We start from the raw sequence: 23,875 nt of genomic DNA, 5'->3' as shown, positions 1-23,875 counted from the left end.
TAGCGGGCTAGATAACTTATTCTGAACGGCTATCCTGCGCCGGAGCAGGATAGGTTCCAGGATAAGAGATCAACTGTGCGGAGTTCTTCTTCTTCTTTGCTTTAATGGCGAATCGCTTTTGCTTGGAGCATATCGCCACTATAGCCTACTGTTGATTTATTTAATGTATAAACTGCCCATATTGTTCATGTAGAACAGTGTTCACGTAAGCCTGCACATTGATTTTATTTTGCATTGAATGTAACCGTTTCAATAAGGATACATCTATTACAGGTTGAGGTAGAAACCATGGTGGAACAGCTGATAACAACAGTGTGCAGAGTTTAAAGCGATCAAGTGATATTACAGGATAAAGGAAATACAGTTTAAACTGCCGTTGCAGTTCAAATCACCGACTGTGTGAATGTGAAAATGAATAGAATATCACCTCCATCTTCAGAGCAATCTGACTATTATAACATTAGCGTTAAGAAAGCTTACTTAAATATCTGCCACAACATAAGTAACCGGATCAAAGTAACATTACGTAGCCTACAGTCACTGTGAGTGCAGACGTCGATGTGTGCCATTATCATTCATATCACATATCTCCTTATCTGAGTCAGCTTCTTGAGCCGTATCTGGCCGTGCAACACTTACAGTGTCACATACTGTATGCAGAAGTATTATTTTAAGCAGTTGACGAAACACTAGAGACAAATGTAATTAAAGTCAGATCCACTCGTGTTTTAGACGGGGCAGTCATATCATAAACCTGTTAATGTACACATTCAAACACTTTTTCTTTTACCAGCTGTATTCACCTTGCAGGTGCAGCTATGTGGCTTTGATCCTGGATAAAGTGTTTAAGTCATGGATGTTTAAAGTTTAACTTCTTCATATTTGACTAATATTATAGTTGACTTTTCATTCAGGAAGTATGACGCTGCGCTGTCACTAGATAGGACACGGCTGGCTTGACGGAACGAGTTGATAGCCAGCGTTGTAGGACAGTTTAGCGAGAGCGGCTTTGTTTTGGATTAAGTCAACCGAATAACTCAAAACATATCCAGGATATGTTGAACTAGATTCGTAGTATAGGCCTCAGGTCAAAGTATGCAGTCAAAATATAACTTGAATGTGCCCCCAACTTTTATGAGAAACCACCTAATTCTCAAGGTGGGGATAGAAAAAATAAGACTTAAGTCCAAAGTAGGGCAACAATGGTATTATTGTTTGTTCCTCTCTGCCAAAGCAGACAGCATCACTGCAGCAACACTTTAACAAGTTAATCGGAAATGTTTCATCAGATTGCTTCAAATCTGATGAAACAGCAGTTTAAATTGTATGCAATAACATTTAACAAATCATTTTTAAGAGTACTACAAAAAGTGTATATAAGTTATAAACATAAGTGAAGAGTTTAAGCAGCTGTTAATTCATTTTAAGTGCCATGCATTATTACTTTTTGATGGATAGATAGGTATGTTTTTTTAGAATGAGAGAGGCTGTTGTCATGGTCCCCATCATTGGAGCTGGTCAACAGAACCCCTGGCTGTGCACGTGTTTGTTCACATCAAGCATATAAGGTGTGAAAAAACAGGAAAGTATTAATCAGCCTATCTGATCACGAAAGGGTTCATATCTTTTTGAATAATCTTTATGGCTAGACAAGACACAGCAATCAGTGTTCCTCTTGTTTACGAGGCCCTGCTGTGATGTTACATTTTCTCAGCAAAGCTTTTATGAGAGAACAACAACTAAAAGAAAAACATGTGAGCAAGGAGTGGCAGACCCCAGCATTCTTTTACTTCTTCCTCACTCTTTCTTATCGTAATATGCACATTAATCATTAACTTACAAACTCCATTCTGGCTGCGTGACTTCCATTAGGCCATAAGATAAGATTTAGGTTTAGTGTCGGGGGTTTGTAAAATATAACCAAAATTATATGAACATTGCATTTTACATATTGTTGAAAATAAAAAGGGAGTGAACAGAATAACAGGGACATGTAACAACAAAGTGCAAGCTATCATGCAAGCTATAGCAAACACTGGTGTAGTCATTCTAAAACACATCGGTACTGTACTTATGTACACATTTTATGTATTTCTGTTGTATTCTGCTTTATGCTTCTTCTTGTAAAGAGAATTGCTGTATTTGTTTCCAACATCTAAAATAGTAAACGACTGCTTAAACATTAATGCAGTATAAGGTCCAGAATGGGCCTTTTTTTGCATGCAGTACTTTTTAATTTCATGTTTTCCTTACAAATGAAATGTCTTTCTTTCATGCATGTTATATTGTATTATATGTTATATTGGTTGTCTTTGCTGGGTCATCAAAGGAAAAGCATTTAACAGGATAGTTCTTGTAAAGTGACAAGAAAACATCTAGAATCTCAATTTTAAGTGAATTTTCTTGTTGAAAAATAATGTTATGTCATGGTGTCAAACTAAAAAAGACGTTCCCAACCAGTTGGAGGAACAGACTATACTCTCTGGACTGTCCCGATAATTGTCTTGCTTACCAAGCCAGATACATATCTGTAGGTGCATATCAGGTTTTGCATCAATGTGCGTTTTGTGGCTGGCTGCCTACTAACACAATAAGATCATCCACGGTTAAATATCCAACTAGAACACAAATAACGTTACAACAAAAGCTCGAAACTCAGTGAAGTGACCCGAGGCACTTCTGAGATGTTTGGCATAGGCTAGCCTAGTTCTATAACTTCTTGATTATTTGGGGCGGTAGTGGCAGTGAGTGCACATTGCGCATGCCCAGTTGTCGACCCGCCTTGTCGTCAAACAGTGGCTGCTCGGTGCACGGAAAGCTCAACTGAGTGAAATAAACTCGCGTGATTAACAGCGAAGTGATTAGATGCAGGCTAAAAGCCAAGCTCTGAGCAAAGTGCTCGTTTTTCTAGTTTCCCGCACTGGCGCAGACCGGCGCAGACCGGTGTAGACCACACGAGAGTACATCTGTAGTGTTGCTATTGTGATACTATATCGGATGTAGAGTCACACACGTGTAGCAGCTCCATTCACTTGTTGTAGTTGCGTGCAAGCAGTGGCAACAATATCACGCGCACGCCAACACAAAATGCAATGCAACATTTACAATGCTGCCAGTCAACGCTACATGAGTACAAGTGTTCAGACTGCGTGGCTATGAGCTGCATCCTATTTAAATACACAGGCATTTCCTATTTTACGCTGTGTTCTCACTTACCAGGCCCGTTCCTCCTCCGTTAAATGCAGCCCCTCACGGTCTCACCACAAAGAAACGCGCGAGGAAAGTGGCAAAAAAATGCTTGAAACCCCGTCGAAGGGGAAAGACACATGGGCAGCGCTTTTTTTGCCAGACAAAATGTACTTACCAACGAAATAGGACACCGCAAGGGGGGGAAATGTGCCGTCCCTCTTCGCCTCCACGCCTCTATATCTGACTGTATTTTCCCAGAACCGCGCTCTCCGTGGGTAGCGTCGGAAATGTCAAAGATTCCAGCAGTGGAGCCGTCCCCCCGGAATGGTTGCCCTCGGCTCGGACGAGTCATGCGACCATGTTGCCCTGAATGTCGCCTGCTGCTCTCATCCGTGCGTTTAGGGATTGAGCCGTCGTCTCAACAGTGCTCTGGATGACAGCTATGGGATGAAGGAGGGGGGAGTGAGAGAGAGAGTGTGTGTGTGTGTGTGTGTGTGTGTGTGTGTGTGTGTGTGTGTGTGTGTGTGTGTGTGTGTGTGTGTGTGTGTGTGTGTGTGTGTGTGTGTGTGTGTGTGTGTGTGTGTGTGTGTGTGTGGTCAATCTGTTGAGGGCAGGGTGACACCATGTAGGGGCAGAGGAATATACACTTAATACCATTAATGTGTTTTGAGAATTATTGCATAATTAAGACTAAGTGTGGAAATTGGAAATAAATACAATCAAACAAAATGATCATTCTACTTCAATTTAATTATGTATAGATGAATGGTTTAAGAAGATATGATTGAATGTACTTATTATAATAATTCTCACATTGTATTTAATTTATAAATAAAATAAATATATATTAATGCATTTCCTCCAAACACACATGACAACAAGAAACATAGCACAGCAACTGAGTATACCTTCACATCTCGTTAAAAGAAAACACATTGAGCTGTTCCCTCCCCAGCTGTTTTTAGTGTGGATTTTTTTTATGGTTGAGACGTGCCCATGAAGGAATCCATCTCGTCTTCGTAAGTCTTTGTGGTGGAAAAGCTCGGTTATCTCCCCTGACCTTGTAATCTATGCCTCGGAGGTAAATGCGGTTTTCGTGCGAACATTGTGATCACTCGGTCGATGGGAATGTTTTTTCCTAACAGTTTGAATAAAAAAATAGGCTACTTTTTGAAAATGTATAACTATGTATAGGAGCACTGTTTGTGGTCTGAAAAATAATTTCCCTTTTCAGTTGTGTAAATGCTTGTAGAGAAATGACTTGCTCCTTTCAGCCAGTGTTTGGGTGGAACAACTTACAATTTACAACTTACTCTCACTCACTCACCCACGTCTAGCTCTCCCTGCCTTATTATTCCACAGTGGACCTCACACAGCCATTTACACTTTCTCAACCGACACAAGTTCACAGCCTTAACATATTGCAAAACAAAAACCAAAAGTATTTAGCCTGTTGGCCAATCTCTACATACACTGCCAAATCCAGTAAGTCTCCATCATAATCTTGTGAAAATCTCATGACTTTTTCATTCTCACCCCCAGGATAACATAGGAATATGTATTCATGATTTATTGGGTTTACAAACATTTAGAAATATGTTCATATAGCCTCGAGTTCCCATCCTAACACAAAACACACAAACATCATGGGTGAGTCATACTAATCTTGACAATGACGGGAAATGTTTTTTAATAATTGTGCAACATTGTCATCAATTACAGGCATATTGCTCATTTCAATTAGAGATGTAGCAGTCCAGAAATGATTGCGTTACTTCATTGCATTTTTTTTTTTTTTTTTTATTTTTTTTTTTTTTTTAAATTGGGTATAGTAGTGTATTAAAGTTTTCCAACCTCAGATGAAGCATCACCAAAAGTAGAGAAGTATTCAGATATTTGTAAAAGTAAACTAAGAGATATTCACACATATTCACACATACTGTATTTGAATATCAGAGCACTTAGGTAAAAGTAGCAATACTTTGGTGCAGAAGTACACAGCCAAAGTACAAGTCCTGCATTTGAAAATATACTTAGACAAATATACATTTGTATCAGCATCAAAATATAGCCTAACCTACCAAAAGTAAAAGTACTCATTACACAGCAAGGCCTATTTTAAAATGATATACATTATTTGTAGACGAGGGTACAGGGAGAGAAAGAATCTGTTACCATTGAGTGGCCCAATAGTATTTACAATATATATATATATACATATTAATTTATGTTTTTATATTTTTAAGATCAAGGTTATACTTGTTAACTATACCAAGGATCATCTCAATGGCTGATTCTTATGTCATATACTGTATGTCGTCTTCTCACCGAAGTTTCAATTTTTTTAAAATTCAATAATCCAAGTTAAAACAGAACATTCGATTTATTTACTTCATTCAGTTGTAGCAACTGAGTTAGGAACTTTTGACAGCAGCACTTGTTAAACCACTACTTGTCAACATCTTGTACCTCAGATGTACTGTCTGCTTTTTAACAGTCACACAACAAATATCACAGTTTCATCACAGTTACAGGAAATTGATGCTCTTTGTTCTTCTTTCCTGGAGTCTTCTCAGACCATGCTGCTCAGACCATTACAGGAGGTCTGGTTACTCCAGGTCTGTGTTGCTATAATAAACAACAATTAGATTGGAAAATTCTACATCTACTGATGTTTTGCAGCAATTTGCATGCATGTTACTACGTTTTCAGGAGCATTTGGTGTACTTTACGCAATCAACCCATGTATTGGCAAACAGTAAAAGCCATCAATTAAGTAAACTGCAGCTTAGCTTTTGTCACAAGGAATAATGAGAACATTCTGTATAAGTCTTGTATACGGGCAAGCCTGCTGGGTACAGTGTTTACCACATTTTCCAAATACACTCCCACCACTCAAACAAACCTTTATTCTAACAGTGCCATTTGTACGATAATCTTTATGGCTTCCTCCAATCAACAACTTGCTTTAATGTCAATGATGATGATGTTTTTTTGTTAGAACCTTTGAATGCTTAAATTTGAATTATAAGTATGATAAAGTTATACGTTTTCTTCTTTTCGCAGGCCTTTATGCCTTTTACAGATACTCTGTTGTTTAACATTTTACCATCAATATGCTGGAACTATTTACATAACCCACTGTACTGTGAGCTAGAGAGTGTAGTCCTTACCATAGTGTTACATTTCGTACATATCTCCATTACACTGGTGACTGTAAATCAATCTGGTTGATGTTAGTTTGTGAGCTCACACAGCCACCAATATAGAGTAGCGTATATATCACATAAGAGGCAGTTTTTACGGACATTTGCCTTCACATATCATGTAAAACTGAATTTCATGTGATCAAATATTTTGTGTAGACATATGTGGTTTTTGGTAATATGTGTATGTGAAGTCAAGTGTACCAAAACCACATCCCTGTAGTTTACCTCATTATTATAGTGTTTATTTACAACTAACACTTGTTTTTCAGGGTAGGGATAAGATTGTGGTCTTAATAAATATTTTTAAAAACTAAACAATGACATGAAGTATGTTAGATATAAATTCCAGTGCCAAGGGTCAAATTCATGGGCTTTGTGCACCCAGCGAGCACCTTTCTCATAGTTATATGTGAATGTAACTTGTAGCAGAAAGGTGTGTGTAAGTGACATATCTTCTTGCCCTTATTGTCTACTATGTCCCTATTTTTGTGTTGGTTAAACCAGCAAGTTATAAGATATAATAATAATAGTCTTTTTATTCTTCATAGCAACCTACTTGATGCTTATTTTCAGCGCTGCTTATTTTTACTTGAATTTCAGAAATGATACATTTGACTTTAGGATGGACCTTACACATTAAGTTAAGGCCCCAAATATCTGCTGCCCTCTTGTGGCAAAGAGGATGTGTGCCCCTGACTGCTTTTTATTTTTGGTTACTACTCTACAGTAATATTTCAATGGCTATGAGGCTATGAATCTGGAAACCAAATCAGAAATAAGTCATAGACTAAATGCCATTCACAACTTGCCAGACAGGATGCAGGACTCTGGTATAAAGAGATTATCTGCAAACAGAATGTACTATTGTTTTTGTCTACTTACCTTCCTCCATGTTGCAAATTCCACAATGCACTTCAGGAAAGCACAGCTGTTTTTGTTTTTCTGTTTTGTGATGTTTTTCAAGTGTGGCCTAATTAATTAATAATAGCGTATTGTTGTGCAATTCTGTGTTGCATACTGATAATAAATTATCCTTTCTAAAAACATACCACAATTAAATTGCAATGGGTAGGCCTATGTGTTAGATAAGCTCTAGGGATGCTGTTCAATGGATTTTGTCAACTTTAGATGCCTTTAGTTTCCCTGTGTTCATGTGAAATTAAGATGAATGGCAAGCATAGGCCTAGATGACAGTGGTATGAATATCAGAAAGAATGTCAACATTCGTATACCTCAAATAAGGGGCAAACTACTCCATTGTTATACTGACAAACACTCTTTCATTGGTACAATCCCTCTTCCTCATAACGCTCAGCCTTCATTCAGTCATCAGCTATACAGTCCACATACTGCCCTGCCCCCCCCCCCCTTCTCCCTCTCGCGCACGCATGCACACACGCGTACGTACACACGCTCCACGACACACACACAAACATGGCGGCCTCTGTTTCACCGCTACGCTCCTCCTTCAGGATTTGTACCCCGTTAACGTTACAACATAACTGCTGCAGGGCCAAACTGCGGATGCACAGAAAATGCGAGAGTCAAAGGAGACATCTTCAGCACTCTGCAACGAGGTAAATGTCACTCAGTTTAAAACACCGCTGTTTTTGTATCATTTAATTACCTTGCGGAGGGATGAGCTATGTTTCAGCACCGGTGAAGGCGTGTGTACCGGTCACATGTCGGAGGATGGTGATTGACAGCAGGTTTCACCTTTCACGGTAGAGGGGGCAGGCTTAATGTCAAATCCAGGTCTGAATTAAACCAAATATGGCACTAAATGTGTCAGGTATTGCCAACATAACGCTACTTTCCTGGATGTGGTTAGCTTAACGTAACACCGCTAAGCATCATGTGTGGTGCTGGAGGACGGTTTACTGCAGTCAATGGGAATCAACCATTAAGGACCTTGCCACGTATCCGCAGTAATTAGGCTTAACACTTATGTCTCTTTTCTGCAATAATTAATACTAAAACAGAATCATAAGTTAACTATAGTAAGATGATAAGAGAACCGTTTTGTTAATCCGTTACTATGGTTACCTACTTTACTGTTACCGTTGGTCAAACCGTTTTTCTTTTCTTTTTTAAATCCTGTAAAACCAATTAGAAGCATAACATTAAACGTTTCTATCTCCAGTGCTCTGAAATGGTCATTAGCTTAGCCTGGTGAAAAAAACGTTTACAATGTACTAAGTAAGTAATACTAGCCTACACAACTGCTACTGACTGGAACGTTTATTCATTCATAAACCAATGTTAAACATTTAGGGATTACAAAAGGGTATGCAATGCATCGTTAGAAGGAAATAAATAAAGTTCAAATGAATTCATCCAATTAATTTACTTTAAACCATATTAAACTCATGGTGGTTCTAGATGAAAAGTCTGAGGAGCCAATAGCATTCATCTTTTAAGGACCACAACTTTGATTAATCGTTCATCAGAAGTCTTGCTGATAAAATGTATAATACTCTGACTTACTGATTAATTGACTAAATGTAACAGCTTCATAAGGAATCATATTATAGATGTTCTGTGATGTGTTAAAGGCTGCTCATTAATTCATGTTTGTATGATGTTCCTCCCAGGCATGCTGCTGTGGTGATTTCGGGGACGGAGTTGGCCCGTCAGCTCCACAGAGAAATACAGCGTGATGTGGAAGAGCTGGTCGCTCAGGGCAACATGAGACCCCATCTAGGAGTGGTGTTGGTGGGAGACGACCCCGCCAGTCGTACATATGTTAAGAACAAGACCCGGGCAGCCAGTATCCTGGGTATGAGCATTGCATGTATTCCTGAACACTTTATGCATAATGTGTATCATGCAGGTCAAGAAACATTACATATTGCACATCACATTTCATAGGCATGCATGAACATATAGCTACACATGGATAAACACTTTTCGAAATTAAAATCATTGTAATGCGTAAAGTCACACAACTGCAAACTACCATGCTGGCAATCTTTGAACATGGGCTGCTGCAGTAAGGTTTTAGCTGTGTGAAAAGATCTGCAAGTTCCTTAGTGGCAGCCATAATAAGGGCTGGTTTGAGTCTTTAAAAGCAAAGGAAAAGTGCTTTAATGCTCTTTTCTTATCTCCTTTAGCATAGGGTACACTAAACCATCCCTTACCGAAGGAAAAGAGATGATGCTGCCCCACAAATCCTTGCAGGAACAACTTACCATTCCACTGTCACTGATGTCCTATAAACTATTGATACAATTAAATTAATTATTCTTTAGAGGTTTAATTTCGCTCTTGGACAGGAATCCTTACTAGATGAAATAGTCAATTTTAAAATGTTGTATGCGTCATCATGAATACAATTTCAGAAAAATATCAGCCGTCGCACAGTGCAGTCAGATTGTCTTAACACAGCGGTTTATCTCTCCTAATTCCCTATGAATCTCTCCATGACCTCATGACATAATCCAACTAGGTTTAGTAACAGTACATTTTTGACTTTTTGACCACAGCCACGGAGTGTGTATAATGTGTTTGTGCTCTCCAGGTATTTCCAGTGACACCGTGGTGCGGCCCAGCTCGGTGTCCCAGGAGGAGTTGCTGGAGCTGATTGACAAGATGAACCGGGACTGGAGGGTCAGCGGCCTGTTGGTGCAGCTGCCACTTCCCGGTAAACACAGGCCCCACAGCTGCCTCTCACTGACATCAAAGTTAAACCGATAAGTCTGTACAGTCCAATTTGCAGTGATTGTGTCTGTATGGTTATTTCCTTTTAGACACATGTGGAAGTTATTTGCAAATAGACTTCGATGGCTTTAGTTAAATAAATATATTTCCATTGTAGAAAAATATAGGTTTTTTTTCTCCCACTTGCCTTGACAATAATGATGATGATGTTAATTAGAAGAGTTGCTTGCCTTTGAATGACCTTACTTTACCCTGATAGGCCTTTCTAACAACTGACATGTTGACGTTATTAATCTTTACACTAGAGTTGGCTCTGTGCAAGTGTTCGAGTAAGAGTGATAGTGAGTTAGCATGGATGAGACAGCAAACCTGTGTGGATTCAGACATCATTAGTTCCATTATTTGGACCTTTGCTTTTTGGGCTGTGATGAATCTGAATATTTCCCCAAAAAAAGCACATAGTCCCAATAAAATAAATAATTAAAAATCTCTCGTCCTTCCCCCCTCTAGAGCACATCAATGAGCGAGCAGTTTGTAATGCCATCGCTCCAGAGAAGGATGTGGATGGCTTCCATATTGTGAATATTGGTAAGCTGTGTCTGGACCAGAGATCCATGGTGCCTGCAACACCTGCAGCCGTGTGGGAGATTATCAAAAGAGCAGGTATACCACTAAAACCTCTTCAGCTCCATTACTCATTCTCCAACTTTATTTGTAATGCTTTTATTTGTAGTGCTTTCAATTGTGTTTTTGTGTTTGTCTTTTTTTACTTTGCTGCAAACAAAAAATTCTGTAATGAGCAATAATTCTCTAAATAAATGTAAGTTTAACAAAGTTCAACAGCAAGGTTGCATTTAGTTCAACCTTTTTTTCTTATGTCTCAATCATTAAACTATGATATTGAAGCAACATTTAGTAAATGACTTTCCTCCCAAAGAGCTTCTTGCATTGTTAGCCCTATTGGTTTTACTTGACTCCTCATCTTACTCATATTCTGCTAATCAAACCTTAGCACATGTTTGATTAATTCCAAAGTAAACTCTGGAGGCAAAGGGAGGTGTGAATACATCATCCTGTGTTTTCACATCCCACTAGATGGCGACCAACCATAATTTCCCCCACCTGTACTTCAAATCTGTCCATTGGTAAATGCACTTGATAACATAGTCAGCTTCTTGACCAAGTAAAGATGTAAATATTTGGACAATACAATAAGTATTATGCTCTGGTGCAAAATGTAGATAAGTATGAACATGTATTGGATCTTTTTTTTTTTTTTTTACAAATTACTCCAACCACTTCTAATGAAATACAAAATATATTGTTCAAAATCTCCAAAAGGAAAAAAAACGTTGTGAATGAATTGGCAATAGTTTGAAATAAGCCCATCACCCTTCAAACAACAAGCTGGTTTAATTTAATATTTGTAAACTGACACAAAGACAATAGTTTATCAGTGAGGACATTTTCATTCCACATGAGGATTTAGAGTCTGACTGTACTTTGAAATACAAAGAACATTTCAGTATGATAACATTGGCTGCCATTGGCTACAGTATTCCTATGTTGCTTTACCAAACCAACTAGAGGGTTGTTGATCAATTATAAGCAGAGCAGAGCTGAACCTTAATTTAAAAGGTGATTTGTGCAGTTTAGGTTACTGTTGTGGCTGAGAGGCCTGGCTGCTGAGTTTTATAGTCTGTCAGTAGAAGTTTAGAAAGCCAGCGTATGTGAGAGCATGTGGAGGGTCCTTGGCGATGTTTGACTGTTTGTTTTTGTTTTTTATGCAATGTGTATGATGATTGATGATAAGTGCCATGTTTGTAGGTGACAGAGACCCTGCAGGCTGTTTTCTCTACCAGCTATCAGGGATTTTTGCAATTCCCATACCAGACAGGGTTAAAGAATGCTTTTTCTGCTGCCCCTTAAAACATGTATTGAGGAGGAGAAGGTGAAGGGTTATTTTTCGCTCTCTGCGCTTCATCGACACACTTGGATTTTGGGCCGGAAAGAATGTTGAGATAGCATTTAGAAACAAATAATGTATGTGTATGAATCTTCTTATGGAATTCGATCATCTTTAAGCAATCTTATGTAGACCAAAGAGAAAGGGCCCTTATGCATATTGATGGGGAAGTTGGGATACATTCTAGAAAGAGAACACATGCACAAATTAAAGAACTAAACTGAAAATCTACATAAATAATACAATTTCATTCCTACTTCCATAAATTCCTTTTTTTTCTATAGCTGCGTGTTTGTCAACTGACGACACGACTGGACAACATTCATATATTCAGTATAGCCTTTGTGAACCAACTTAAATACCGTCTAATGCATGCATATCTGTCCTCCCTCTATCAATCATTTGAACATCTCTGGTGTCGGCTGAAAATAGATGTAGTAATTGTTACTGACGCGACTTTGTGGTGCCAGGCTGTGGTGCAGCCGAAACATTGGCCCCCCCGCACGCCTGTTTGATCATTGAAGGTGAATTTCCGCCCCGGGCTCCCTGGATGTTTTTATTGAAGTTCAGTATTTTGTGCCAATAATTATTTTATTGCCTCTTGCACACTTAAGGTTACCTTTATTTCAAATGACTGAATCAATCCTAATTCATTATCAAAAATTCACTTTCCTGATAAATGTGTTTCTGCAGGTATTGAGACAGTGGGGAAGAATGTGCTGGTTGCGGGTCGCTCCAAAAATGTTGGAATGCCTATCGCAATGCTGCTGCACACTGATCGCAGGCATGAACGCCCCGGGGGTAAGTGTGTGTGTGTGTGTGTGTGTGTGTGTGTGTGTGTGTGTGTGTGTGTGTGTGTGTGTGTGTGTGTGTGTGTGTGTGTGTGTGTGTGTGTGTGTGTGTGTGTGTGTGTGTGTGTGTGTGTGTGTGTGTGTGTGTGTGTGTGTGTGTGTGTGTGTGTGTGTGTGTGTGTGTGTGTGTGTGTGTGTGTGTGTGTGTGTGTGTGTGTTTTAACTTTGTCTGTGAGTCATCAATGCATTGTAAAATGATTTGAGTGCTTCTCTTTGTATGCATATTATATTGCACCATGTTGGCTTTCCCTGAAAGGTATTTGACGTTGTTGTCATCAGGAAGTGACTGACAAAAAGTGGATTTTATTTAAGCAAATAATAAATGCTGAGGCACATCCTGCGGGAGGAGTTCAAATGGGAAAGATCCAGGTGAAGTAAGAGTACTCACAGGGCGAGACTTTTGGCAGACGGATAAAGTGTCCTTATAAGGGTGTAGGAAGGACGGAGAGGATTTGGAAAGGTATTGCATTTAATTTGCTTTTTAGATGAAGCAACATCTGTTTGAGCTGTCAAAGTGTAGCATTATTACCGCTCAAAAGGTGTAAATAACTCAATAACATTCAAACACAATGTGTAACATTATGTGTAATTTACAGATGTCAGGGAAGATTGATTGAAGTTGTCTTACCTGGCGTTGTCTTATAAATCAAAGGAGTGGGCCCCCTAAAAGCAATCTTTGCACACCGCACCTTTCAGAATCAGAATACCTTTATTCGTCCCACAGAGGGGACATTTACATTTGTTACAGCAGAAAAGAGCCAAATACAGCTTAATGTTAACTAAGAAACATGCATAAAAAAATATTAAAGATACAAAAATTAAAAAGATTACACAATTTACAAAATACACATCCTGTAACAGTTCTGAAGATATATTTATCAGACATAAAGGTCATTAGACATGCAGAAACAAAGCTGCAGTCCCCGCTGTCCATAACTTTGAGGGCCCAGTCATTCATTTAGGTTGCTTAGCTGGTGAAAGTGTAAGATCTTAGACCACGCTGATCTCAACCAGCTGGGGTATGTAATGTTTCTGATACATGACGCTATCCTCATTTGTATTTCCCTTTGTTGAGTTTTGAACAGTAAAGAGGAACAGCAAACATGGAAGTAGTAAAAAAGCATTTGAATTAAACATGTTATTATCTTATCTGTGGTCGAACTGTATGTAATCAATCAGATGTATTAAGAATGAAAGGGAACTCTTACATTAAAGACAACCTATTGAGCTTTTAAACACATTTGCATTTTTATTCTTTAAAGCTTTTACACAGTACGTTTCCAGCGTCCCTTTGAACCTTCTATTCCTAGAAAGACGAGGCCAACTAAATGTGCAGCATCACACGATGACGCAGTTACAGAGCCTCAGGTTTAACTGAGTTTTAATAAGTGAGTGCATTGACATTTAGGGTACAGTTCCCTTTTGTTTTCTTTTACTCTCTTGCTTACCCACACACACACACACACACACACACACACACACACACACACACACACACACACACACACACACACACACACACACACACACACACGCACACGCACACGCACGCCCACACACGCATCACATAAGGTATGTGTCCTGCAGGTTTGATGTGCTGTGACTTGCCTCTCATTCTTATCTTCCTCGAAGCCCTCTGAGCGATCCTCTGCGTCCCGCCCCACACCTTCTCCTGGTCACAGTTCAGTTGTGACTACACAGGATGTCCTCACATATTTAAGATTGAGATAAGGATTACTTTCGTCATTTTGACTTTCCTCATTGTGTAATTTCTGACTATGTGTCATATACCCAATACTAATATAATAAACATACTACGATCATTTGTGTAAATTAAATAAAGTATGTACACACTATTTCAATAATCTTTGAATTATCCTGTGCTACTGAGCCATAATCAGAGGTGGGAAGTAACTAAGTACATTTACTCAAAATTGTTATTTTAAAATTTACAATTTTGAGATACTTGTACTCTACTTGAGTATTTCAAATGTATGCTATTTTGTACTTCTACTCCAATACAATTCAGAGGTAAATAGTGTACTTGTACTCTACTACATTTATTTTGTACCTTTAGTTACTTTGCAGATTTGGATTATGATGTGAAATATTATTCACTTAAATCAGACGTTAGTAAAACCTTGATTACATTTACAATCTACCCTGCAGTATACAAAGTGATTAAAACTGGCTGCACCTTTACCAGCTGTGATAACACTTTAATGATCAATAAATATAATCAAAACATATAATATATATGATTCTGAAATGGACCAATCTGCAGAATGAGTACTTTTGGTACTTTAAGCATATTTGTATGCTTATACTTTTCTAGTTTTACTTGAGTAACATTTTGATTGCAGGGCTTTGACTTGTAACAGAATATTCCTACACTCTGGTACTTCTACTTTTACTCAAGTACAAGATGAGTACTTCTCCCACTTCTGGCCAAAACATATTTAAAATGCTGTTGCTTTTACTTTTCAAGCTTGTAAACACTATGACTATTTTCCATCATACTGTAGCATGCTTCTCTGAATATTCTCTGTGAATGTGCAGTGGCATCATCGATCAAGTTATGCATACAACTATTACAAACAATCATATATTTGTATTCATTTTTTCTCCTGTGAAAACTGACAACGGTAAAAATGCAGTAGCTGCAAATCACCAAGATGTCTTCATCATAATATGTTCAGGTTAAATGTAGTGCGTCTGAAATACTCATCAACAGGTTCTTTAATGTTTAAATTATACCTACAATGAAATAATAAAGCTTGTGAGGTTTACGAAATATTGATAAACCTTCAGGAACATATGTGATATATGTTTTTCTGACGTTATCAGATTTGACTGGAGGCACGCCTCAGGAAACCCATACAAACATGTCATTGTTAGTCAGGATAACTGTCACGTCCACACATTTCTGAGAGACTGTTTCTTTAATAAGCAAAACGTTCCTGAAGAAAACCCTTCACAAAAAGAGATACGTTTTATATAATTTGTCACTGCTCTGAGCACTCAATAGGTCATTTAATTAGGCAAAAATGTGTGTTTCCTCTCAGGTGATGCCACGGTTACCATCGCCCACAGATGTACACCCAGGGAGCAGCTGAAGGAGCTCACCTGCCTGGCTGACATCATAATAGCAGCTGCAGGTATATCTACAGCCAAGACACCCTGTAATGACACCTTTAACACACATTCCTAATCATTTACAGATTAACAACTGAAGTTAAACATCTAATATGGATACAAGTTGATCAATGGCACAAGATCATGCAACTCACAATCATTTGTCATTTCATATTGACTTACAATCTTTCATATCAAAGACACAAATGTGTAATAGGCTATTCGGTCAAAAAGTGAAGACACATTTGAATTGTCCAACGATTTTTGATCTTGTATTTTTGATTTGCCAAAACGATTTCCTCTTATGTTTACATGTCCATTGTACATGTCCATTGTATTGTAAGCAGCACGACAGAACAGACATTAGGTTATGGATGAATTATATCATGCACAATCTAATTTGTCTGAGTAATAACGTTATCTCTGTTTCACTTTCAAATACCTTGGTGAGTTACTACTATGTGAAACTACTCATGTTGTTTTCCGTCTCGTTGCCTTTGATGTGGGTAATCCAAGCTTAACAACATATGAATGAAAACAGGGTGTTGTTGCACGCTCTCAAATGTGTCTGGTTGGGAACTTTACATGTGTCAAAAGAGGTTTCGACATGTTGGAATTGCCATACAGGCAATTATGTGTGTGTGAAAATCATAATAATCAACACTGGAGCTTCTGTATATTTAACTGTTTAACAATTGTGTGTGTGGGTCGCAGCTAGAATGTGAGACAATCAATCTGTGCAGGGCAGGAGTTTCTGTTGAAAGACTGTTAAGTGACTGTATATGCCTTTGGGGGGGGCTGTGTGGCACTTCCTTTGTAATGAATAGGATGTTTCCTGATGACTAAAAGCAGCTCTCGGGGAAGGGCACTTTATTTTCTTTTCATCCAACTGTCAGGGTGGACCTTTGGAAAAAAGAGACTGCATTTACGCTGCACTGTATGATTAAGTGTACTGCAGCATATCTGTCGACACCTGTTTTTATGTCGCAGGGAAATTCATATGCACTTTATATTGTTGATAATCGAGTGAGCGTTTGGGATTTAATTATTTTAATTGGACATTATACTCAGGGTGTGGTTTACATTAGCGTGTCAATAAGCTCCAGCGATGTCCGCATGCTAAATACAGTATGAGTATTCTCACATTTGGTACTTTATTGTTATTTGACTCAGACATGATGCTATTGCAGAAGAGCTATAATTACAGTCTGTCTGGCAGCCAACTTCAAAGTGACCAAAATAAATACATAACGTTTAGTTATTTCCTTCCTTTTAGACAGTCAGCTGAGGTATCGTCTTATTCTGCTGTGCTGACTTTCAGGTCCAAGATAAAGTAGTCATTTGTCCCAAAGAGCCTGTGATTAAAAGGAGATGACAGCAGAAAGGAATCCACTTGCTGTTGAATAAACTGGCACAGCTTTTATCTGTGTCCCAACATTGGTTATTTACATTTGTATAGGAATGTCAGGTCAGGAGGGTGAGTCCTTGTCTTGAAGGGGGGCTGAAATCTTTTTTTTGATACTTTGCTTACAAACTGCATATCAAATGATTTGTGTTAAAATAGATTACCACAAAACCCATCTCCAGGAATGTTCAATGCACAGAGAGGGGGGAGGAATGAGGGTAATGTATAAGGGTAGCTCATTTTCCCCAAGAGGCATGATGTGTCCATGGGTTGCACTAGCTGACGTTCTCATTACAATGTAATGTTGCAATGATCATAATTTTCTTGGAACATCTAGTTAAGTCACCTTGCGTCTGGTAACTGTTAACCCCCCGTTGGTCGCTGTGTGTCCAGGTGTTCCCAGGCTGATCACAGCAGATATGGTGAAAGAGGGCGCAGCTGTCATTGACGTGGGCATAAACCGCGTTCTGGACCCAAAAACGGGGAAACTCCGGCTCGTTGGTGACGTGGACTTTGAGGGTAAGCGATCCAAACATTAAGTTGAATTTATTCATAAAATGGTGACTAAAGCTGCAACTTTTACATAATTTGTTATCAGGTTTGTTCATATGGGGACAGAAAACCAAATTGTTTAGCAAACTGTTTTTTCTAACAATTAAGACAGATATCATACGTAGGCAACAGTTTCTATTATTTAGAATTTTCGCACTTTGTTTTATTTGTTGTGCCTCTGATAATATCCAGGCTCCCCACCGTACTGCTAATTGAAATGACCTCACAGGCTTCTGGTGATAGATAAGAATAGTATTGTTAGGTTTACTGTAAGCAATGTTGAATACGTTGTTAAACATATTCCTGTTAATCTTAGCTCTGGTTCTTGGAAGTAACTCATTTGGTTTGCCTTGCAGGAGTGAAGGAGAAGGCAGCCTTCATCACACCTGTTCCCGGAGGCGTGGGTCCGATGACCGTCGCCATGCTGATGAAGAACACTGTGACCGCTGCCAGAAACGCACTGATGCATTAAACACACACACTTGTTTTATTGAATGATCTGTAGTACAAACAGTGTACAACTATATTCGCATACATTGATTCATTTAGGTTTACACACACTTTACCATCAAACACACTTTTATTTAAATACATAAACTAAAGACTCCATACCTGCTGGGAAACTTACTTGATATGTACTTACTATATGTTGGATTTGTTCATTTATTTGGGTTATTTATTTCAGTGTTCACTTTTTAAGATTTAAGATTAATATTTTTTCTACTGAAGTTTTTTTGGTTCATTTTTGAACATTCCAGATTCCCTGGAAAAGGAATATTAAATGAAAAACAATGCAGTGCCAGTACTACAATCTCTGTCTTTATTTTCTGATTCACAGATGCCCTTTTTTGCCATTTTGCCTTTAATGGAGAGTGAACTCTTCAGAAAGAGAAGTTTGACATGCAGATCCTCACCTGGAATCAAACCAGAGACATTGTGAACATGAGGTATTAAATACAAGATCTAATGATTTCTACTTCGGTTCACAGTCATTTTACTGATAGAAGAAATGTTGTGCATCGAAATAAGTAAAGTGAGGCACCCTTTAGAAAGGGTTTATACGGTGTAATCAATTACTTTAGTAATGTTAATACAAATGTATAGCACTTTATATATTAGGTATGAACATTTAGAAACAACTGGCTTTAATCTATTGGTGTTTGTTCTATCTGAGCTACGTTAATTTGTTACAATACATTCCTTGCTATTGTAAGGAATGATATTTATGGAGATATGGAGATGCAGTACATAAAGTCTTAAGTTTATATTAATGGCGTATGACTGATCTAAAAACATTAGCTGGTGATTTATTAATCATTAGTTAAGGTTATAATTATGGCTCATTAACCCTCTAAAAAAGGGGTACTGATATTGCATTTCAAGAATTCTTCATCTTTAAAACATTTACCATTTAGGTTTATGTCTAATCAATACTTGTTCTCTTCACCTGTCATACAGGAAGCTATAGCCAGCTATTTTACTTGTGAAAACCTTTGTGTAATCTTCGCTTTGAAGATATTGAGGCGTTCACAACATCTGTCAGGCTTAATTAATGAAGCAACCACTAAAACCTGCAAAGAAGGCATTTGAGTAAACTATCAACCTGCCAAAGGATTGCGTTGGTTCAACACTTCCAAAGAAGAAACGTCAGTAGAGCTTCTGGGCAATAACGTGCCCCCACCAGCAGCATCAAACATTTCCAGCTTTGCCTCTGCATGCAGAGTCGGTGCACATAAAGAAAAGAGTCCTCGTTTAAAAAAAAAAAAAAAATCTTCGGCTCATTGATTGGCGGGTTCAGTGGTTGGTTGGGAAACTCAGAGAACTGTGCTGATCACACAGAGGGAGTTGAGCTGAGAATCAGACGTCACACCAACAGAAGACAAGATGGTTACACAAAGACAGAAATACCTGGAGAACGGTAAGGTTCTACTTTAGTCAAGTTTTAAATAACATTATGTTTCATATAAGATACCTTAATCAGAGGAACTTTATTACAATTTGGTGTTTTGGTGATGAAACTAGAATAGCAATATTTCAATTTAAATCACAATTCTGTCATAGATTTGTGATCACACCAGTAAAGGAGTATAAGAATGACAGCACACAAAACTTGATTATAAATCTGAATACATTTTTTTCCCTCCATGTATCCAGCCCTCCTCTCAGCAGTGGCAGTGCTGCTTCTGGCCACAGCAGGACGATGTGAAATGCTGACTGTCACCGTGGAGACCACAGCAACACCTGCTACATTAAACTCCTCTCCCACCACACAGCTCCCCAACAGTAAGTGTCCTCAATGGAGGCAGATGTCTCTCAGCTGTTCTCTTTAAAACTGGTTTACCGGCTTTCTACATATATCTTGTGAACACAAATTGTTAACTTTTTCATATAAGATTTAAATTGCAAACATTTAGAAAGATGTGTGGGGAACAGTAGTCGCTACGGTGGTCCAATTGTGCCACTCGTAATTGCCAAAGATTAACTGGGATCGGTTCTAGCCCCCCAACAACCCTGGAAAGAATAGCTGACAGATAACTGCTTGAGGGAAAAATCCATTGATTTATTAACCCATACAATTATAAATAATTGTGTTAAGGTCCTACCTCCTGCTACATGGTAAACAATCAAAAGCGATTTAAAATCCTAAATTGTAATAATCTATTCTTAGAAATATTCTTTTACTAATCAAATCAAGAAAGACAAGCCTTTATTTATATTTATTCTCACTGATTTTTAAACTTTTACTAACAGTGATTAATTAGTGGCACATATGCAGAAATCTATGTTATAATGTTGGTCATTGATTGATAGTTAAGTCTCTCTCTCTCTCTCTCTCTCTCTCTCTAGGCAGCATGGAGAAGCCTCCAGTCTCACACTCCTCGCAAAGACCATGTCAAAGTCAAGATGAAAACTACTGTGCCAACGGGGGGGTGTGCATGTTACCCCAAGACAGCGACAAGCCCTCCTGCATGTAAGACATTGTATCTCACATACGTTTAACAAAAGGTTCCTATAGGCTTCTCCTCCACATGCACATGTTGGTGCGTGTTGGCTCTGGAATGCACTCACATTATGTTTTTCTCTTTGTTCTGCAGCTGCAAGTTCTCATACACCGGGCAACGCTGCCTCTTCGTCATTTCACCCTCTCACACTCTACCTGAGTTAGAGAAGGTGATCGCCATCAGTTTTGGGGCCATTCTCATCATCTTTGTTCTGGCCATCATCTTTTGCTGCTTTGCTCATAAGAGGTGAGCATCTCTGTCCGTACAACGATGCACTGGTATTAAAGAATCGGAGAATGTAGGATCAGGGGTAAACGCCTCGAAACATTGGAAATACAAATAAATTATGTTATTAAAAATATAGATTAGATAAAACTTTTGCCATTTGAAACCCCTCCCCCTTAATTCATAAGATTAGATTGACATTTATCTTATAAATTCTTGTACAGATTTACCTTTTTTTTTTTCTCTTGACAAATTATAATAGTCTCTCCCTCACTACAACCCTAACCCTTAAATAATTTTTTTTAAAAAACGTTTCAAATGATTAGCATTGGTGTATCCACAGTAGTTTATATATTGCTTTATATACTTTGTTTAAAATGTTTTGAATTGTTTCCAAGCATAATTAAATGTATACTAATCCAGATCTTTCTTATTTTCAGGTGTAGAAAATCTGCCCCGCTCCTAAAGTCTGCACCGTCTGAGTCGTCAGTGTGAACCCTACCAGCTCATCTGTTTGTCGTCTTCTTCATCGTCACCATCTTTTCAGTTATTTATAAACCATAAACCTGCAGCATTGTAAATTATTCACGAACAATTAAGAGACTTTATGGACCTTTTTTCCCCATTTATTGGACATTTGGTGTGCAAAAAGATGACCACTTTTCAGTAAACTGTTTATTTATTTGTAACATGTTAAGATATCAATCACTTCATTGTCTTGTAAAAGGTGCAGGAAGAACAAATATGATTATTTATTGTAACATAGAAATGTATTTATTGATAGCATTCATTTGAAATGTTTTAATAAATGTAAATAACAAATGTATGTGTTGCTGAAATTCCTTTGGATAAAAGGTGGATTAACACACACACACACACACACCCACACCATTATTAACGTGTAACTTAAGATGATGGAGATTTAAGCTTAACAAGTATTTTTGAACTTACCATTTTGGAGTATAAAAGATAAACATATATAGAAATATAAAATGGAAGTGTCCCTCGACTCATTATACCCATATATAGGTAGCCAAATATTGAGCCATTGAACAACTATTACAAATGCTTTCTGCTACGGTCCATGTACTACTCCCTTGAATACACATTGATCTAAAGATGAACTTTAGAAGAGTCTTTTTTGTGTTGGTTGTTTTTAGAATACTTCAAAATAAAATATTTAAACAACAAATATTTTTTTCAGTCCAAATTAGGTTGGGTTTTGCAAATGACTATTTTTTTTATTGATTTTTTTAAAACAAGGGACAGTGTACATTAATCAACATATTAAAAATATAAATGTACTCGAATTAGCCAAAATGCTAGTTTTCACCGATAGTCCCTTCGCATGATGGTGATCCTAAAAGCAAGAATGAAAACACCACTACATTGTTATACAAAAATAAAAAGTACACATTTACAATAGACGACATCACTGAATACAGGTAAGGAGCAAGTCATAATAATAAAGAAAACATTCACAATATGCACTCATACACACACACATCAGTGCTGACACTTGGTTATCAATGAGCTACTTTTTAACACTGCTTGAATGAGTAATAGGATGAGGACTCTCTTATAGATTGTGGTATTGAATTCCATTGATGGGATGCGTTGAATGAAAAGACAGCCTAGCTAAATGCACTTTTCCTAAATGGTATCGTGCAGTCTCCCCTCGCCGCACTTCTAGTAGCCCTGGTTGAGGTGGGCTTTAGGCTGATGAAGCCAGCCAGAGGAGGAGGAGCCAACCCACGAGTGATCTTGTAAACTAAGCAGACATTTGTGTATACTATGAGATTTTCCCAGCTGAACAGATTATACTTTCTAACAATGTGGCAATAATGATACCGGAATGGCTTTTTGTCTAGTGTTTTGAGAGCTTGTTTATATAATGATTCCAGTGGTTTTAGAGCTGTAGAGTGTGCATTAGGCCAGCTTATCAGACAGTAGTTGATGTGGGAGAGAACCATTGAGTGAAGGTATAGCTTAGCTGCTGCAGTTGATAGGAAGTTTCTAATGTATCTGAAATTTGACAGGTTGAACTTCACTTTATTGCAGACCTTTTTGATGTGGGTTTTCAAACTGAGGTTTGTGTCATTGTGTACTCCTAGGTTGCAACCTCTTCTGCGGTTTTGCCATGAGTCAAAACAACTGTATCATCAGCAGACATTAATACATCACATTGTCCACACACAGAAGGCAGATCATTGATGTACATGCTAAGCAGGATTGGGCCCAATACAGAGCCCTGCGGTACTCTAGTTGACAGACATCGCGCACTAGACTTATGGTTCTCAATTTTAACACATTGGGAGCGGGATGAAAGATACAATTTAAATTGGTTGGTGAATTCTATAGAAACATGTAAGTTGAGCATTTTTTGCAATACGATGTTATGATTAACAGTGTCAAAAGCTTTCCGTAAATCAAGGAACACGGCCCCCACAACCCCACCCCTGTCCATCGATGCCTTAACTTTCACTCTGTTGAGTGATTAGCCCTGAATCCAAATTGCACAAGGAGCTGTTGTTGAGATGATTGATGATCAGTTTTTCAAATACCTTGGATACCATGGGCAAGATACTGATGGGCCTGTAGTTGGATGTCATGAGAGGGTCACCACCTTTGAATAACGGGACCACAACAGCAGGCTTAATCTGACGTTTATTTTCTAGGTT

General features: G+C 38.2%; 3 protein-coding genes across 7 annotated transcripts in view; 2 read left to right on the top strand and 1 right to left on the bottom strand.

Moving 5' to 3' along the window:
* Positions 1-8,044, bottom strand: part of slc20a2 (solute carrier family 20 member 2) — a 59,881-nt gene extending 51,837 nt beyond the window's left edge. Inside the window, exon 1 of one of the 4 annotated variants that reach the window (XM_034091070.2) lies at positions 8,026-8,044. The gene's annotated coding sequence lies outside the window, so the exon portion shown is untranslated. Of the gene's footprint in view, positions 1-3,216; positions 3,317-3,364; positions 3,661-8,025 lie in introns of those variants that run through there. The other 3 variants (XM_034091072.2, XM_034091064.2, XM_034091068.2) reach the window with 3 other exon arrangements.
* The window catches only part of mthfd2l (methylenetetrahydrofolate dehydrogenase (NADP+ dependent) 2 like), a 29,720-nt gene extending 10,263 nt beyond the window's left edge, over positions 1-19,457 (top strand). Inside the window, exons 1-9 of one of the 2 annotated variants that reach the window (XM_034091073.1) lie at positions 7,794-7,975; positions 8,993-9,177; positions 9,919-10,041; positions 10,569-10,721; positions 12,718-12,825; positions 15,941-16,033; positions 17,809-17,934; positions 18,324-18,914; positions 19,426-19,445. In XM_034091073.1, the coding sequence (XP_033946964.1) occupies positions 7,833-7,975; positions 8,993-9,177; positions 9,919-10,041; positions 10,569-10,721; positions 12,718-12,825; positions 15,941-16,033; positions 17,809-17,934; positions 18,324-18,439 (1,047 nt within the window). In that variant the 5' untranslated portion in view covers positions 7,794-7,832 and the 3' untranslated portion in view covers positions 18,440-18,914; positions 19,426-19,445. Of the gene's footprint in view, positions 1-7,793; positions 7,976-8,992; positions 9,178-9,918; positions 10,042-10,568; positions 10,722-12,717; positions 12,826-15,940; positions 16,034-17,808; positions 17,935-18,323; positions 18,915-19,425 lie in introns of those variants that run through there. The other variant, XM_071204354.1, reaches the window with a different exon arrangement.
* A 270-nt stretch (positions 19,458-19,727) lies between these two features.
* Positions 19,728-22,018, top strand: epgn (epithelial mitogen homolog (mouse)). Its single transcript, XM_034091074.2, has 5 exons — positions 19,728-19,885; positions 20,122-20,250; positions 20,815-20,938; positions 21,063-21,215; positions 21,635-22,018. Exons 1-5 carry the CDS (start codon positions 19,852-19,854, stop codon positions 21,687-21,689), a joined length of 495 nt encoding a protein of 164 aa, XP_033946965.1. The 5' UTR covers positions 19,728-19,851; the 3' UTR covers positions 21,690-22,018.
* Positions 22,019-23,875: the final 1,857 nt, after the last annotated feature.

This window comes from Pseudochaenichthys georgianus, chromosome 9, assembly GCF_902827115.2.
Source record: "Pseudochaenichthys georgianus chromosome 9, fPseGeo1.2, whole genome shotgun sequence".
In the NCBI taxonomy this organism is placed as follows: Eukaryota; Metazoa; Chordata; class Actinopteri; order Perciformes; family Channichthyidae; genus Pseudochaenichthys; species Pseudochaenichthys georgianus.
The sequence above is the reverse complement of the archived record's forward strand: the minus strand, read 5'-3'. Positions and strand labels throughout refer to the sequence as shown.

Coding starts and splice junctions, on each gene's coding strand:
- epgn (XM_034091074.2), top strand. CDS start 19,852: ATGGTTACACAAAGACAGAAATACCTGGAGAACG. Junction 19,886..20,121: donor ACAGAAATACCTGGAGAACG/GTAAGGTTCTAC, acceptor CCATGTATCCAG/CCCTCCTCTCAGCAGTGGCA. Junction 21,216..21,634: donor TGCTGCTTTGCTCATAAGAG/GTGAGCATCTCT, acceptor TCTTATTTTCAG/GTGTAGAAAATCTGCCCCGC.